The 18,351-nt window shown below is 40.8% G+C and overlaps 1 protein-coding gene across 6 annotated transcripts in view; it reads right to left on the minus strand.

Annotated features, from left to right (window-relative positions):
• Positions 1-3,995: 3,995 nt before the first annotated feature.
• znf385c (zinc finger protein 385C) overlaps positions 3,996-18,351 on the minus strand; it is a 408,205-nt gene continuing 393,849 nt past the window's right edge. For all 6 annotated transcript variants that reach the window (XM_073071468.1, XM_073071471.1, XM_073071469.1 and 3 more), the window contains 4 exons: positions 14,383-14,706; positions 10,857-11,044; positions 6,813-6,911; positions 3,996-5,099 (listed from right to left, as the gene is read on the minus strand). In XM_073071468.1, coding sequence (XP_072927569.1) covers positions 4,887-5,099; positions 6,813-6,911; positions 10,857-11,044; positions 14,383-14,706 — 824 coding nt within the window. In that variant the 3' untranslated portion in view covers positions 3,996-4,886. The remainder of the gene's footprint in view (positions 5,100-6,812; positions 6,912-10,856; positions 11,045-14,382; positions 14,707-18,351) is intronic.

The raw sequence follows: 18,351 nt of genomic DNA on the forward strand, positions 1-18,351 counted from the left end.
TGCACTCCACTTTCTCTGTACTGTAATACTTTATTCTGCTCTCTGATGAAGGGTCTCGGCCTGAAATGTCAACTGTTTATTCCCCTCCGTAGATGCTGCCTGACCAGCTGAGTTCCTCCAGGATTTTGTGTGTGTTGCTCAAGATTTCCAACATCTGCAGAATCTCACGTACCTCTGATTCTGCACTTCATTATTGCTTTACCTTGTACTTCTAATGCACAACTGTAATGAATTGATCTTTATGGGCGGTGTGCAAGACAAGTTTTTCACTGTACCTTGGTACATGTGACAATTATAAACCAATTTACTAATTTAGTGCATATAGTGCAGAATCAGACCCTTCAGTCCACCAAATCCATGGCAACAGCCAGCATGGATTTGTGAAAGGGAGACAATGTTTGACAAGTTCATCCAATGTTCTGCTCATGAAAATCTCCAAACTGGAATCTATGGAAATTTTAATGAATAGATGGATAAAGGTAAGTCTGTTGATACTGTGTATCTGCACCTTCAGAAGGTAAACTGACAAATCGTCACAATTGCTGGGGGTTGAAAGGTAGTTAGAGAAAAAGGTCATAAGCTAGGGGAAAAAGTGTTGGTTAACCTAAAGGTATTGGGTACAGGGTGGGTGGCCCAAATGAAAGTGATTTGAGTACCTACCTTAAAGCGTCCTACCTGAGCCTGGGTTCTACACAAGCAGGTTGTCTCGAAATCGCTAGAAGCAGAAGTCCAAAATATAGCACCCGTGAAATGTCATTTCACTTTCTTCTGCACTCGTGCTGTTCCAGGATGCAGGAAAATGATCACAATTCAGGACAAAGCAACACCCCAAATGTTCACTCCCTCCACTGCCACAAAACTGTGACTGCTGTGTGAAATATTGACAGAAGGTTGCCACGACCATGCAGCCCAGAAGCACAACGGCACCAGACACAAGGGAACACCACCATCTATGGATTCTACCCTTGCTCACATGTCATCCTGACTTGGATATTTATCACCATTCCTCCACTCCCACTGGGTCTTCATACTGGAATTCTCAAAGCAACAGCACTGCAGGTGTGCCTTCATCAGAAGGACTTCAGCAAATCAAAAAGGTGCCTCACCACCTTTCAAGGACAATGAAGGATATACAATAAATGTTGGCTTTGCCAGTGATGCCAGATCGTATATGTAAAGGGATGCGTTGGAAATCCCACTGCAGACTCTTTGGGGGAAAACAGATCCAACTGTACACTGCCCCAATTTCGAACCTTGCCAGTCCCTACTTCCAACAACTATGGCTTAAGCACACCCTCATTCTCAGAGGAAATTTGGAACCCTTAGTTCTTCATGGTCAGAGTTGATAGCCCAAACTTTGGGGTTCGCCATATTTGAAGAAAAATGCAATTTTCTGTGCAACCTTATTTTGTAGATAAAAATAGAGGTGACATTTGTGGAAGACCAGCATTTGATTTATTAAACTTGAAATATTACAGTTTCATCCAAGTGTTCACTCATCTGTGCCATGAGGCCCTTTGCAGTGTATTGATGGATTGGTCGTACCCGGCATTGACAGAAAAATAGCTGTTACCAAAATACCTTTCAACAGTTACTCTATCTTCAAGCATCAGATAAGTGACAGCCCATTGAAAATAATGCGAGATTTGTTCTCAAACCAAATGGAGGTATGTGGTCACATGACTCCACACAGTTAACAACATTCAGACACAATAACTTGGCCTCACGTGTTGATGTTGGAGACCAGTAAAATGATATTCGCAGTGGGAAGTCTGGGGTCACAAGGATGATATTCACAGTGTTTATTTCAATTTCACATTGAGGAGATTGCAGGTAAATCTGTGGCTGTGGGAGGGCATTTTCGTAAACACAACTGAAGAGAAAATGTAAAAACTATGGGGCAGGACTTTGTCCATATTTAAGACATTCAGTTCCTTATGCAAGTTTCATACAACAGTAACACTGAATTGAAGAACGTTATGAATCCATTTACTTTCTACATGAAACCAATAATTTCTTGTAGTATATACAGAGACTGGTAAATGTCCCTTGCTAAATATCAACAGCGGAGATCACATAGAAAAATTATTTTGCCAAAACAAAATCCTTCAAAGGTCAAAATCTCAGCCAGTAACTAACAAAACATTAGAAGCTGTGTGCTAATGAACTATTTAGATATTACATTCTTACTCAATTTTTGCTTTCAACCATGTAAATCTGGGGAAGCAATTGGCATGTAACTTTTTTTCAGAACGTCAGAGACTTGTGTACTCCTGTGATATTTTCACATGGTTGGGCAGACAATGAGACAGCTGCTCCCAGCAAGTCAACGCTCCTCCTTGCAGAGAGGCAAGCAACTAGAAACTCTTAAAAGTCATCAAGCTGGTAACAGCTGGAGGATCAAACTGCACATATAAGATTGAAAAGCAAAAAAAAAAGCAGATGCTGGGAACCTAAAATGAGAATGGAAATTGCTGGAGGTACTCAGCAGGCCAGGTAGCACCTGTGGGGACAGAAACAGAGCTAGTATTTCAGGTCAACAACCTTCCAGAAATAGAAAAGTGAGGAAGGCCAACATGTTTTAACTAGCTGAGAAAAGGAGGGGTAGAGGGAACCAACAACAATCTGCTAGAGGAACTCAGCTGGTCGAGCAGCATCTGTGGGGGCACGGGATTGTCGATGTTTCATGTTGAAACCCTGCATCAGGTCAGGGTATAGGGAATGTCTGTGATCAACGGAAGAGCTGAAGAATCAAGTGACACAAAGTGCTGATTGTACTAAGAGAGGGTGATGAATGCTGGTCAGTCACAGTTGATCTGTCTGGAGAAGTGTAAAGGCAGGAGATAAATTTGAGAGAGGAAAGATCTACTGTAACTGTGAAACACGGCAGTTGCTGGAAGTCTGAAGTAAAACAGAATGGTTGAGATGCATTCCTCATTCTCTCTTTGTCCAAACTATTGGCACTTGTATCACCTGGACAACCTTGGTGTCCATTCTACCATACATGCCCTCTGTTACTCCACTCTTACCTCTTTCTGCAGCTTAAACCAAGCTTGTTTTCTACTTCTGATGAAAGATCATTTTCATGAAGCATGGACTAGATAGGCCAAAGGGTCTGTTACTGTGCTGTGGCAGTAGTGCTCCGTGAAGCACTAACTCTGTTACCCTCTTCATAGATGTTGCCTGACCTGTCAAGTAACTCCAGTACTTTCTGTTTTTTATTTAATTGTGCAATTCAGTTTTTTTGGCAGAATTGAGCACCACCATGGCATAACGGTTAGCGCGATGCTTTACAGCTCACGGTGTCAGAGTTCAGAGTTCAATCCTGGTGTCCTCTGTAAGGAGTCTCTACGTCCTCTCAGTGGAATGCGCGGGTGTTCGCCGGGTGCTCCGGTTTCTTCCCACAGGGCAGGTAATTGGTCGTTGTTGGAGGTTGCTGGGATGTGCTGCTCGAAGGGTCTGTAGGGCCTACTCCATGCTTTATCACTAAAAAAAATTATATAGTTGACATCCCCTCTGCCGACTTGGAATATTCTGAATAAACTCCAGACTTTAACATTTGAGTTAAAACAGTGTCCTCAAACTAATAAACCTGTGACCTGATTTAGATTTTGTTTTAATGCTGCTACACATCTGTTACTACATGCCAAATACAAATCAGTTTCTAAAGGGCTTTGCTATATAAATGTGTGTGTCCCTTTTAAATAAGCAGGCATTCAGGTACTATTTTTGTTCAACCATGGGAGATGGACATCACTGGTGAGACTAGCAATTATAGTCAATCCCACAATGGGAGTCAAACTAATGTCTCTGGATCCATGCAACAGGATGTTATCTCAATTTACCTATATAATGTACCTCTATGAGGCACGTTTTTTAAAAATATTTAACATTGAAACATAAACTCTAAAATTTGCATAAAACCTAAAGGCATGAATAGCACAAAACATAAATCAATGTTTTAAGTAAAGAATTCGCTTGGAATATTACTAGGATCCTTTAAATAGAATTTATTAAAAACAGCGGTAATCTAGTCATCTAACTGGTTGAAACAGATTTAATGTCACCTTTCACCATTATTTTCTTGTCAAGTCTGTGAGGGCAGGCATCACAAACACAGTACACATGGAGAGTGTGCTCATTTTTCCAATAATACATTAATCCCCTGAAATATTTCAGATAATATTCCGTGCCTTCCACTTCCAGCCTGTACCGATGGCCTTGATATTTCTGTAGTTCCAAGGATGATGTATGATCATTACTGATGGATGAAGGTCCATAAGAGAAAGAGTCACTATACTACTAGACCTCTTGGTATTGCCATCAGGTTACCCCTGAAATCTCAATCAAGAAAGTACTCTTAGCTGCAGTGGGGTTGACATTTCATATCCACAATATTATTGACCCAAAGTAGGGTTATTGAATTGGGGCCATGCTTGTGCTATGAATTCATATTTCTTTCCTTGGACTGCAGCAAGCCTGGTGCTGCTGATTTTCATCAACCGTTTTGGTTTCAGAGAGTTTCTTTTTTCAGATTTTTATTTCTTTTCCAATATATTAAAAAAAAACGCCCTCGCACAGAATACCTTTGCTAATGACTGATATTTTAAAGAACTCACAAAAATATTGTGCAAAAAAGACTGGTAACCCGTGGTTCTACCAGAACTCTACACACATCTACATCAGCTCTGTAATAGTCTTTGTTACTGAAACCATATTTTCTGTATATGATGTTCATCTAAATATATTTGCAGTATAAAACTGCTGATTCTAGATGTTAAAGCAAAAGGCAGGAATCTGCCATGCATAACTTATAATGTTCACATTTATGACTGCATAGTTCCCTTTTATTTTCCAAAATGTCTGTAATGTTTTAAACCCTGAAGTCAATACGGCGCAAAAAGAAATGGTGTATGTGTTGCCCTCAGAGGGCCTGGAGTGGCTCTGAAGAAGGCTGGTCCGAGAAATGGAGTCTGGAAGAGTGTGGTCGGTCGAAGAGTGAGATTTGGCATCGCGCAGACAGCGGCTGCTGTTAGAGGATTTGGTAAGAAACCGGTTGCTATCGGTTTTGTGAGGTGCTTCTGAAAAGCCATCTTTGTCTGAAGAAAGAGAAAATAACATAAAAACAATTATGATGCGCCAACCACTCTGGATCATAATTCCTTGCTTATGATTCTCAGCCCAAAGTCATTTACCTCAGATTCAGGAGCAGAAATTCTGTAGATGCAGGACATTTGAAATACTCAATGTTTGTGGAGTGGGAAACTATTTCAAGTCAATGATCTTTCATTAGTTCTGTACAGAAAACAAAAGATCATTGAGCTGGAATAATAACTTTTGTGCTCTGTAGATGCTGCCTGGCCTGTTATATTAGTATTTTATGTTTTATTACTTTAGCTCTTTGTTTATCAAATCTTTAGTAAATGGTTGTTTATTACTTAATTAATCTTGGTTATGGCATTTCATACATAGATACCATTTTTGTACACTTCAGGACACAGCGGTGTAGAGGGGCTGAATGGCCTCAAATTGCTTCTGTTTTCTGTACACTTCAGAACCCAATTCTTGAGTTAAAAATATCCAGGGCATGAGTGAAGGATATCATGTTGTTTAATTCATGAGGTTTCAGTATTTGAAACATACTCTTATAAGCCACTTTCAGATAGGTGCATTATTTATTTATTTTAATTGTACTTTGTATTCAGATCTTTTTAGCAACACTCTTGAAGGCTTGCCATATTTGTTTTGTATCAAGCCGGCTTTTATTGCATTTTCAACGTGCAATTTTATTAAGGTTATCAGTGAATACCAACATCAAAGATATTTTCTTGTCAGAAACAGATTTGTGAGGCAGTTCCTCTGTTGGTGCCTGACTGTGAGATAGTAACAGTCCCATTGACATGGGAGATCACTTGGGAATCAGAGGATGAAGCCAGTCAACTGAAAGTTCTGCTGAAAGGCGTCTCTCGGAATTTCTGCAGAACCGACATTATGAATAAGGTTACTGGCACTTTGTGAGTGTTCCATTGTTTTAATCCACTTTTGCTTCATTTCACAGGAATCTGGAACTTAATAAGTGCAAATTTTGTTTCAGTTGTTTTGGTTTGTAAAGTGTTTTTCTTCTGTGTTAATATTCCACTAAGCGGTAGTGGCAGAAAAACTGAGAGAGGTTGTTGCAGCAGGATGCTGTTAACCTTCCATTACCAAAGAGCATGGTGAAGTCAAAATTCTGCATTTGGCTTCTTTCACAGGGTACTCCAGAGAGGAATAGCTTGAAACACGTTTGGATTGGTTGGTTAACTGGCCACTGCAAATTTCCTAAAGAGGTTAGTGTCTTAATGGTTTCAGAGGTGTCAATTTCCCCTGGTGGAATTTGGGGGGTAGAGTTTATGGGAATATAGGGAGAGTGAAACGGGGTTAGTGAAAGGTGAGGTCAAATGGGTGCTTGATACTTTGTATGGACGGTGGGAGAAAGGACTCTGTGCTATATGAATCTATGACTCTAGCCCATGAAGCAACAAGTAACAAGATGCTTCAAATGGCAGAGTTCTACTTGAGTCCTTACCCGTCGAGCAAGCAGTTTGACTGTATAATAGTGCAAAAGTGTCATAATATTTTTTTGCCTTACAAGCTTCCAATGGGTGGGTTCGTGAGGCAGGTGAAAGCACTCAGTTGCTTGGGTAAGAGCACCTAACTTGGAGTCTGGGCTAAGAATATACTGAAGCTTCTGTGGGAGCAGCATTAACCCTGCAGTCATTTCTGCCTTTCAGAGATCTGCCTGTCAATAATCAATGTCAGACCCTAGTACTCACCGCCAGCACTGCAGTCTGCTGGAGCTTGGCATAAGGACTGTATTTGGGCTTCGATGGCTTTCCTGTAAGCCTCTCCTTATGTCTTCTGCTGGTCATATGCTGCATTGGAATGCAAACAGATTTAAAGATAAACAGGGTGCTTGAAAGAAAGACACTGTTCAGTTATTTTACTGAAAGCTCTGGTTTATATTGCCAACCCTTTGACTTCTGGCTGTATTTGTGCTTGACCATAATATTAAAATCTATTAAACAGAATTCGTACTGAGTTTCATTAAGAGTAATTGACAAAAACACTCAGGACAAATCACTATTTAAGAAAAACGATGGTATTGCTTATGCGCAATCTCACTTCATTCCGTGATTTCATTCAGAGTTGCTACCATCACTAAGCCAAAGATCTGCCTGGCCAGTGTCTGTCAGCTGGATTGCAACAGTAGATTTCCCGAGTTATTTTACTATTTTTGACTTCTTGCTTCCACCTCCCCACCTGTTCCTCAGAAGTTCTCTTATACAAATCTTCAATTATCAGTTTTTCCCCTCTATTTTACTGAGGAGATCCCTCAGTACTTCAGCCTTTAGGGAGCTGACAATACAGAAGGATCCATTTCTGCTTTTTTCCAGAAATTCTGGCATAAATAATGTATGAAATAGGAGCAGGAGCCAGGATTCAGTCCTTTATAGTTGTTCCACCAGTCAATGAGATCATGGCTGTTCTTTTGCCTTTGTGTCACTTTCCTGCACTAGCTCTTTACCCAGTGATTCTCTTAATGTCTAAATATCTATCAATGCCTGAGTAAAGTTTTTGGAAATCCCAGGATCTTTTGGGACCACTTTGGGCATTCTGGATATGATCCAGGGAGTTTCTCCACATTTCCTGCCAGTATAGATGATCTTCAATATATTGCAAATGCCACTTTGAATGGAGGTTTCTCGGCTGTAAGATGTCAGGACTCCTGTCTGTTCATTCTGGAAAAGCAGAAATCTCCTCCAACTTCCCTCAAGGCTTGCCCAAGGATCAATTTCTATCTCTGCCAAAAACTTAATTTCCCAACTGCAAAATCCATTGATGTTGTTGTGTCCATCCCTGGTTTGTTGGATTCTCACATCTCCGTACACTGAGTTTTGGCATGTCTCCAAGACCACTTATTTCCACTAGTTTAACCTTGCCTCGTTCTACCGCTGTCTGAACTCATCAGCAGCTGAGACACTATAGATTGATCAGGTTAAGGAATAATGCCTCCTAAAAGGTAGACAAACATCCCTTGGATTTTAGGAGACTGAGGGATGACCTTATAGAGGTGTATAACCTCATGAGGGGCAAAGATTTGGCGAATGCACGATCTTTATCCCAGGGAAAGGGAATTAAAATCTAGAGGGTATAGGTTTAAGGTGAGAAGAGAAAGAGTTAAAAAGGACCGGAGGGGCAACTTCTTCACACAGAGGGTGGTGAGTATATGAAATGAACTGCCAGAGGAAGTGGTTGAAGCAGGTAGAATAACAGTATTTAAAAGACATTTGGACATGGTTAGGAAAGTTATGGAGGAATATGGGCCAAGTGTAGGCAAATGGGACCAGCTTAGATCAGCATGGACAGTTTGGGATAAAGAGCTTGCTTCTATGCTCTATTATCATACTTTATGAATGAATGAAATTAATTTATTTCTGTCTGTCAATAGGGAGATTATTTACCTCTCCCTGGCCAACATGCAGAGTGATTCAATTCTGGACTCAACACTCGGGAAATAAACTGTTGAGCTCCTTGGTTGTAGGTTGATGAAAGCTCTCCTATGAACCCATAGCCCTACAGAATAGCTAAGCATTTCAGAAAACCATTTATTCCTTACTAGTGGATGGCCATCGTCATGCGTGAAAAATACAGAAAAGATACTTGGCTAAGCAAGGTTGCCTGTCAACTTCAAGATAAACTCAGTGGCCACTTTATTGGGTACATCTTCTCACTAATGCAAATATCTCATCAGCCAATCATGTGGCAGCAACTCAATGCATAAAAGCATGCAGACATGGTCAAGAGGTTCAGTTGTTGCTCAGACCAAACATCAGAATGGGGAAGAAATGTGATCTAAGTGACTTTGACTGTGGAATGATTGTTGGTGTCAGATGGGGGTGGTTTGAGTATCTCAGAAACTGTTGATCTCCTGGGATTTTCATGCACAACAGTCTCTAGAGTTTACAGAGAATGGGGTGAGAAAGAAAAAAAAAAACCATTGAACCTCCAGTGAGGGCAAAAATACCTTGAGAGGTCAGAATAGAATGGCCAGACTGGTTCAAGCTGACAGGAAGGCGACAGTAACTCAAATAACCAGGTATTACAACAGAGGTGTGCAGAAGAGCATCTCTGAACACACAATGTCAAACCTTTAAGTGGATGGTCTACAGCAGCAGAAGACCATGAACATACACTCAGTGGCCACTTTATTAGGTACAGGAGACACCTGATAAAGTGGTCACGAGTGCATTATGCCTGAGCACCTGGATAAGCAGACATGGTACTCATTGTACTTCATCTTGTGTACACGGTGGCTCCTAAGTACATACTGTATATTTAGGCACTGTTAGTGAAGCTATGTGCACTTGGGTTTTACACAATGAACAAAGAAAGCAGGCCATGGAGGGATAAAGGCCAGCCAGGGAGAAGGTTCAGTGAGCTGCAGTGCTTATCTTCTTTAGGGCATGCAATTTAAGACTTTTAAAAAGATTACCATCAGTTTGTAATCTTGCTACCTCTTTCCTGTGGTGAAACTCTACTCTGTGGGAAGACTGAGAAGCTGAAATATAAGGAAGAGATTATTGTGTAGATCACCTAGTTCCTGTCATATTCTTGATGGTTGGAGCTAGTTATCACATTTCCTATGTTACAACAATTACAGTTCAAAAGAACCTCTTGGGTTTGAAAGGATGTTTGGACTTCCCAGGGAGGCTGAAAGTGGTGAAGTATATTTCTTTTCCTGGTTTTTGGAAAGGATGGTGATCAAAGCTGAAATGTAAAAGGAATGGATTTGTGCCTGGGCCTCCATGGAACAGTTGAATGGCTTGAGAGGTTGGTATTGAAGGCTCTGCTTTTCTGGGTATTCCTGTGGGTCTATCATAAAACTTCTCTTCAGCGATGTTCTAGCACATTCACAATAGCCTCTTCTCATTACTACCATCAAGTGGGGACATAGGAGCCTGAAGATGCACATGTGGTGTTTTAGGAATAGCTTCTTCTCATTTGCCATCAGATTTCTGAAAGGTCTATGAACCCATGTACACTAGCGCACTATTTTCTCTCTTTTTGGTACTATTTATTTAATATATTCTTATTGTGACTTTTATAGGTATTGCACTGTACTGCTGCCGCAAAGGAACAAATTTCATGACATAAGTCAGTGATAATAAAACCTGATTCTGATTCCAACAATCCCAACAAAAAAAGGTCCAATTTTTTAGAGCCTTGGTTTCCCCCCTCCCCACCCCTATCTACACATGGCAGCATTTCAGGACAATCCAGACAGCCAAAATGTGGAGCGGAATGGGGAGAGGAGGTTTAGGGAATAATGCAGAGAGTTAGAAAATTAGGGTGCGGGGTGAAGGGTTGGAAAAGATTACAAATGGACAGAGGAACATTGATTGCACTTGGAATGAAGCAAGGAGTATTCCACTTGCTTTTACTTTGACCAAAAATTGTTAGAACCTCTGGAGGATGTGGGCCTTGCTGTCTGGCCATCAAGAGGTAGTGGTGAGTCATCTACTTGGACGGTTTCAGTATTTGAGATGAAGTTCTTGTAGCTTAAGTCCCTGTTATTAATCATGATAACTGATAGTAGTTTCTTATGTCAGCTTTATTTAATTAACTGAATTTAAATTCATGATGGGATTTGAACTCTTAACCAATGAGTTTACCACCCTACACTGTACCAGGAGCTTCACTGACAGCATCTCCTGAGTAACAATTACAGAAGAAGGAAAGAAGGTTCTTCGAATGAATGCATAATGTAAACTTCGAGGTTTCAGCTCTATATTTTGCAGTGGAAACAGGTAACTCACCTGCTTAAGTTGAGTTTCAGAGTTGACGTAGATTTCGCAGATGTTACAGTGGAAAGCCTTGCTCTGGATGCCAATGCTCCCTTTGTTACCAATGCGTTTGGTTTTGTACAATGTCCTTGGGAACAGTCGCAGTCTGCTCCTTCTGTTGTGACTGTTCTGACCCTGCAGCACTGATTTATGCTTTGACCCTAAAACATTGGAGAAATAATGCTTCAGCCTCCATTATTTATAATTACAATAACACTGGTCACAAACGACTTAGGAATATTTGTGATGAAACAGAGAAATCAAAGTGTGGACTAGTGTTGTCAATTGTCCCATATGACATAGGATGGCCAATATTTAAATGAAAATTCGGTTGCCTATTTGCTGTCAGTATGTATTTCCCTACAATTTCCCACCCCAGGTTGCTGATTTACAAAAATTGAGTTTTGGGCTCAGTGGAGAGATCCCAGGACACTATTTTCTTTGGATTCACCTGAGACATGTTGGCTCAGGATTTTGCAGACAACACCAAATGGCCTGGACAGAATGAGTATGGAGAGGATGTTTCCATTGGTAGTAGAATAGGACCAGAAGACAGACCTCAGAATAAAGGGATGTCCTTTTTAAAACTGATGAGAGGAATTTCAGCCAGGGGGTAGTGATTTTGTTGAATTCTTTTTGCCATAGCGGGCTGTGGAGTCATTGGGTGTAGTTAACGCAGAGAATGATATGTTCTTTGTTGGTAAATGGGTTAAGTATTATCGGAGAATGGGGTTTGAAAAAAAAAAGATTGGCCATGATTGAATGGCCGAGCAGATTCCATGGGTTGAATGGCCTAATTCTGCTTTTATATCTAACCTAGGAAATAAAAGCAGGAGTCGGCTGTTCTGCTCTTGTGCATGCTCTGACCTTTTGCCTCAGAATAACTATCCAGCACTCACCTCACATCCCTGTGAATAAAACACGAGGACAGCAGGTAATGGGGAAGGTGAATGGAATGTTTGCTCTTAAATTAAGCGGTCTGCAGTATAAAGAATAGAGAATTCCTATTGCAGCTGAACTCCAGTGAGACCACATCTTTATGAACAACACTGTGCCCCTATTTTAGGAAAGATTATTTAATTGGAGAGGGTTTAGTGAAGATTATTTATGATAATCTGGGTTTGGAAGGCTTGATCCTTGAGGAAAAGTTAAACAATCAGGACTCTAATTGGAGTTTAGAGGACTGAGAGGTGATCTTATTGAAACGTTATAGCTCTGAGGGGGTAAATACTGAAAGGATGTTGTTGTCATGGGAGAACCCAGAACCAGAGGGCATGGTTTCAGAATGAAGTGGAGGGCGAGCTGTGTCCATTTAAGGAAGTGATGAGGAACAACTTCTTTTCTCAAAGGGTTGAGGGGCATGGGAGCAGAATCCCTGTGAAGATAACTAGCTTTCTAATGGGGGTCATGGGGAAAGGGCAGGAAAGTGGGTGAGGAATGTTGGATCAGACATGATGGTGGAGCTGCCTCGAGGAGCTGAATTGCCTATTCTTGTCCCCATTTCTTATGGTAGTTCCAAAGTAAATCAATTTTGTATATTATACAGAGTAGAATTTAAGAAATATGAGTAAGTTAGCTTCCATGTTAGTCTACTTTGGAACTATAATCCAATAGCCGTAACGCACATTGGTACACCTTAAAATTCTGAAAACTGCTTTATAAAAGTTTGTTCGTTAAGTTTTATTTTTCAAATTAGGCAAAATAAGAAATTATTGTATCAAAGTATAATGGACAAATGGTTTGAATCTCTTTGCTCCATGCTCTTCTTTAATATGGATGTTCATCTATAATTTATCCTTCTGTTAAAATGGTGGGCGTAGAAGCAACAATGGATCTGTTAAGTATTCTTTCTTCTGAAAAATTATTTGTTTTGCAGTTCTGAGTTTATTAATTTGAAATCAAAATATTCCATCCACCATCCAATCCAGCAAGTCTAAAGCCATTGTGTTCTTTATCTCACTATTGCTGAGATCAAAAATCTAGGCCGACTCTGCACTCAAGGAGTACTGGCCTATTAAAAATATTCTTGTTGAGATGGGAGGTTAAGCCTGTTAGGTGTATGTAAAACGACCAAACTATAAAAGAGGCAGAAAGTTATTCCTGATGCTGTGGTCAATATGTATTCCCTAATCAACATCAATTAAATTATCAATGATCAATTTTAACACTTAGTTTAAAAATGCTGCTTTATTTAATTCCTTCACATTCAAGTTCCTTACCATAATTTAGGACTTCCTCCACTAATAATTTCACAAGCCAAGGAGCAGCTATCTATTTTTGTAACTGATGTGATAGGTTCTGTGACTACCAGCCACACAATGTGTTTTATTTGAGAACAAGGGATCTGAGAGTTATCTCACTCCTTTGAGATAGGCCACTCTAGGGGCAAGCACTGGTCCCCATTTAACCAGCTGAGAACCACCAGTGTTAACCCAACAATGGCACCTGGTAATTGGCCACACGTACCGAGGTACAGTGAAAATCTTCGTTTTGCATGCCATCCACACAGATTGTTTTACCACATCAGTACATTGAGGTACATGGTAAAAAAACAATACTGGATGCAGAATATCATATTACAGTTACAGAGAAAGTGCAGTGTAGGCAAACAAAAAGGTGCAAGGCCATGAGTTCAAAAGCCCATCCTATGGTACAAGAGGTCCACTCAATAGTCTTAGGATATTCTTGAGCTTGGTGGGACGTGCTTTCAAGTGGAGGCTGACAACAGTGGACCACTGATCTGTAGCTTTCTTAAGGGAAAATTTATTGTGGCAGATCAAGGACGATGACTGAAATCTGAATGAAAGCAACTTGATGCCTTTAAGGTAAATTAATACAATGGGGAGGAATATAAGGTGCTGGTCTGGTGAATGAGGATGGAAGCAAAACCAACTGGGCTTTACCAGATGGGCTGCATAACTTAATGTATGAGGAGTGTTTGTTGGCCTGGGCCTGTACTCCCTGGAGTTTAGAAGAATGAACAGGGATCTCATTGAAACCTACCGAATATTGAGAGACCGAGATAGAGTAGACATAGATTGAATATTTCAAATAGTGGGAGTGGCTAGGACAAAGGCACACCCTCAGGAAAGAAGGACGTTCCTTTAGAACAGCGATGAGGAGGAAATTTTTTTAGCCAGAGGGTGATGAATCTGAGGAATTCATTGCAACAGATGGCTGTGGCGGCCAAGTTGTTGAGTATATTGAAAGTGGAGCTTGATAAGTTTTTGATTAGTAAGAGCATTACATTTTACAGGAAGAAGGCAGGAGGTTGGGGTTGAGAGGGAAAATAAATCAGCCATTATTGAATTGCAGAGCAGAGTCGATACCCCAAATAACCTAATTCTGGTCCTATGTCTTTGTTTCTATCCTATAATTCCTATGTGTCGCTGTGTAACATGCATCTGAATAAAATTTCGTCCTTTTGCCTATGGTAAGCAATGGCCACTTACATTTCTTCCCACATTGTTTCACCGGTGTGAAGCGGGGGGCTACTCACCGTTGTTGTGTGCCTCGAGTTGTGATACGGAGTTTACGGTCACTTTGCAAGCTGCGCAGTACAGATGCTGTTTCACTTTCTCGCCCTCTTTCTCATTCTCAGGGGCCGAGCTGACACTGTTGGTGCCCTCACTTCTAATGATCTCCACAGCGTGCTCGTGCAAGGTCTCAAGGCCATTCTCTGACCTGCCATTAGTTGCTTCGGAACAAGAGGTTGTGGCTGATGCCCTGGACCCAGCAGATTCCATCATAAACACATTGGATGTGTGGACCAATGATGTAGAATCATCAGTCTTCTCCACGGCTGTTGCTGTAGGATAATCCTCTACAAATCAAACATAATATGTTGACAGAATATTTATCTATAACTGTTTGTCAAAGAAATTCTGTTCAATTAAATTTCAACTGAATTATTTTCAACTATCCAGTAGACTAATGCAAATTGGTTCAGCTTAAATCACTAGGCTCCTGTGGGATGGACACACAACAGGTTTATTTCCCTTGGAGTGGAGGAAATTTTGGGGGTCCTGATTGAGGTATATAGAATTATGAAGAATAGCTAGGGTAGATAGAAAACTTTTCCTTAAAGCACAGATAGCTAAGACCAGAGGGCATAGGCTTAAAGAATGGATAGGGGTGTTTTAAGAGGACCTGAGGAAGAATTCTTTCTCCCAGACGGTGGTTAGAATCTAAAATGCTCTGCCAGAGAGAGTGGGGAGGCAGAGCCAAACCTTAAGAGGAATCTGGACAAGCATGTGAAGTGTCAAAACATAAAGACTACAGATCAGGTCCTGTAAGTTTAGGATGGTCAGCATGGATATGGTGGGCTGAGGTTTCTGTGCAACTCAGCGATTTTACATCAGATGTAATCTTCCAAAATTCCCAGACTTAGAAAGAATCCAGCTACTCAAGAAAGGAAGGAGAGAGAAAGCAGGGAATCAAGGCAGGACCAAGGAGGTGATAGCAGAGCACTTAGAAGATAAAGATGAAAGATTAGCTTTATGTTTCACATGTACATCGAAACATACAGTGAAAGGCATCATTTGTGTCAAATCAATTCAGTGAGCCTGCAAGTGTCACCACGCTTCTGGCACCAACATAGCATGCCCACAAATTACTATTCCTAACTGTAAGTCTTTGAAATATGGGAGGAAACCAGAGCACCCGGAGGAAACCCATGCAGTCACAGTGAGAACATGAAAACTCTTTAGAGACAGTGGCAGGAATTGAAGCCCGATTGGTGAATCGCTGCCGCTGTAAAGCAATTGCGCTTACCAAGATATTACCATAACACACAGAACAGTGTCAACATTGTTTCATGAAATGAAAAATGTGGCTTAGCATATTTTTTCTTCACAGATCTTGAGGTTCTAACTAGCAGGATGTATAAGGAAACTCAGCAGACGCAATATAGTTGGATTTCCAAAGGCATTCAATAAAGATTACTGCACAACATAAGAGTGCATCAGTTTGATAGTCATATACAATTAGGATGAAGGATTGGTTATCTAGAAATAAACAGGTCATTTTTGGCAAGCCAGTGGAGTCCATAATAGATCAGTGCTGAGCCCTCAGCTAGTTAGAGTCTATTATATTGACAGATAAAGTGATTGACTGCAGCATATTCAAGTTTGCTGAGCTACAGGGATACCTTGGAAAGGAGGGTGGGAGGAGGACACAAAGACCTGCAAAGAAATGTGGACATTTTTAATGAGTGGGGATAAAGATGGAGGCTAAAGGGAGGAAATCTGAGTTATCCATTTTGTTATGAAAGATGGAAAATTAGGATGTTATTTACAGTTCCTATAAAAAGTATTCACCTCCCCTTGAAAGTTTTTATGTTTTATTGTTTTACAACATTAAATCACAGTGTACTTAATTTGGCTTTTTTGACACTGATCAACAGAAAAAGACTTCTGAGTCAAAGTGAAAACAGATCTCTACAAAGTGATCTAAATTAAATACAAATATAAAACACAAAATAATTGACTATATAAGTATTCACTCCCTTCAAGCCAGTATTTAGTAGCCGCACCTTTGGCAGCAATTACAGCCTTGAGTCTGTGTGGATAGTTCTCTTTCAGCTTTGCACATCTGGACACTGCAATTTTTTCCCCACTCTTCTTTACAAAACTGCCCAAGCTCTGTCAGATTGCATGGGGATCGTGAGTGAACAGCCCTTTTCAAGTCCAGCCACGAATTCTCAGTTGGATTGAGGTCTGGACTCTGACTTGGCCACTCCAGGACATTAACTTTGTTGTTTTTAAGCTATTCCTATGTAAATTTAACTTTCTGCTTGCTTCCGGGACCTGCTGCAGTGAAGCATCCCCACAGCATGATGCAGCCATCACCATGCTTCACAGTAGGGATGGTGTGTTTTTGATGATGAGCGTAAGCCAAACATAGCATTTAGTCTGATGGCCAAAAAGTCCATCTTTAATTTCAACAGACCATAGAACCTTCTTTCATCTGACTTCAGAGTCTCCCACATGCCTTATGGTAAACTTTAGCTGAGATTTTACTGTATGTGAGATTTTTCAACAGGGGCTTTCTCTTTGCCACTCTCCCATAAAGATGTGACCGGTGAAGCACCCGGGCAACAGTTGTTGTATGCGCAGTTTCTCCCATCTCAGCCACTGAAGCTTGTAACTCCTCCAGAACTGTCAAAGGTCTCTTGGTGGCCTCCCTCACTGGTCCCCTTCTTGCACAGTCACTCAGTTTTTGAGGACGGCCTTACCTAGGCAGATTTACAGCTGTGCCATGTTCTTTCCATTTCTTGATGATTGATTTAACTGTTCTCCAAGGGATATTCAGAGACTTGGAAATTTTCTTGTATCCATCTCCTGAATTGTAGCTGGATCACCTACCAACCAGCATGTCATTGGGATGTGAGGGGAAACCATAGTCTCAGGGAGAAAGATGTATGAACTCAACAGACAACTAAGAGGTCAAAATCAAACCTGGGATGAGACAGCTATACTACCCGTTGTCCCACTGTGTCAGTACAGTTAGGTACAGTTCACCAGCAAAACTGAGGAGGATTAATTTGCCCACATTTGAGTGGAGCCACACAAGGACTGGAAAATAAGTTGTACAGCTTGGCATGAAAAATGTGTGACTTTCTGAATTTCCTACTGACTAACTTGGTAAATCACTGAAGTCAAACTAAAAATCAGTAAAGGATTACAAAGTACATCCAAGACAATATCGCAAATTTACAGTTCAAAGTCTTTGGTAAACACTGGTGAGTCAGATTTATTAGCTCCCGTAAGGTATGTATCCCTGTGAAGTTCTTTTTCCCCGTTGATTTGGTACACATTATGTTTCACGCAGATTTGTTTCATTTTGGCCAACAGATTCTTTTTCACACTTTTGGTTTCCTTCATCACAGCTCTTTTCACTTCCACTGGTTGACACATTCCCAATTACAAAGTGAGATGGGAACTCCCTTACAGGCCTTGGTCACAACGCATCACTGAGGGGTTTGAAAGAAGCCAATAAATTCAGCGTTGCATTCTCAGTCTTCACCCAAACACATTCCGCTTCCTCTTCTGCCGGCTCAAGTTCATTACCCACTCCTCCCATTATGGCAGCAGTTATTATCAGTACACCCACCCCAACCCCTCCCTCTTTCACTTCATCCATCCTTTTCAAATGTTAAGTGTGCAGGAATATTTAATTTCCAACTTTGGTCATCTTGCAACCACTTTTTCCATAATAGCTTTTAGGTTAAACCCCTTTGACACTATTTGTGCCATCAGTTCATCTGGTATACTTCAAATGTAGGAATATTTCCTTGAATTAACTTTGTTAACTCATGCAATTTCGAAACTTGAAAAGGCATCACTTTCGACTACAGCACCGTTCCAATCTAAGCCCATCTGCCTGTAGCTGGTCTATATCCCTTCATTCTTTGTCTGTCATGTATCTGTCTAAATCAGTGGTTCCCAACCTTTTTTTTGGGCCATGC

The sequence above is a fragment of the Hemitrygon akajei genome, chromosome 18 (genome assembly GCF_048418815.1).
Source record: "Hemitrygon akajei chromosome 18, sHemAka1.3, whole genome shotgun sequence".
In the NCBI taxonomy this organism is placed as follows: Eukaryota; Metazoa; Chordata; class Chondrichthyes; order Myliobatiformes; family Dasyatidae; genus Hemitrygon; species Hemitrygon akajei.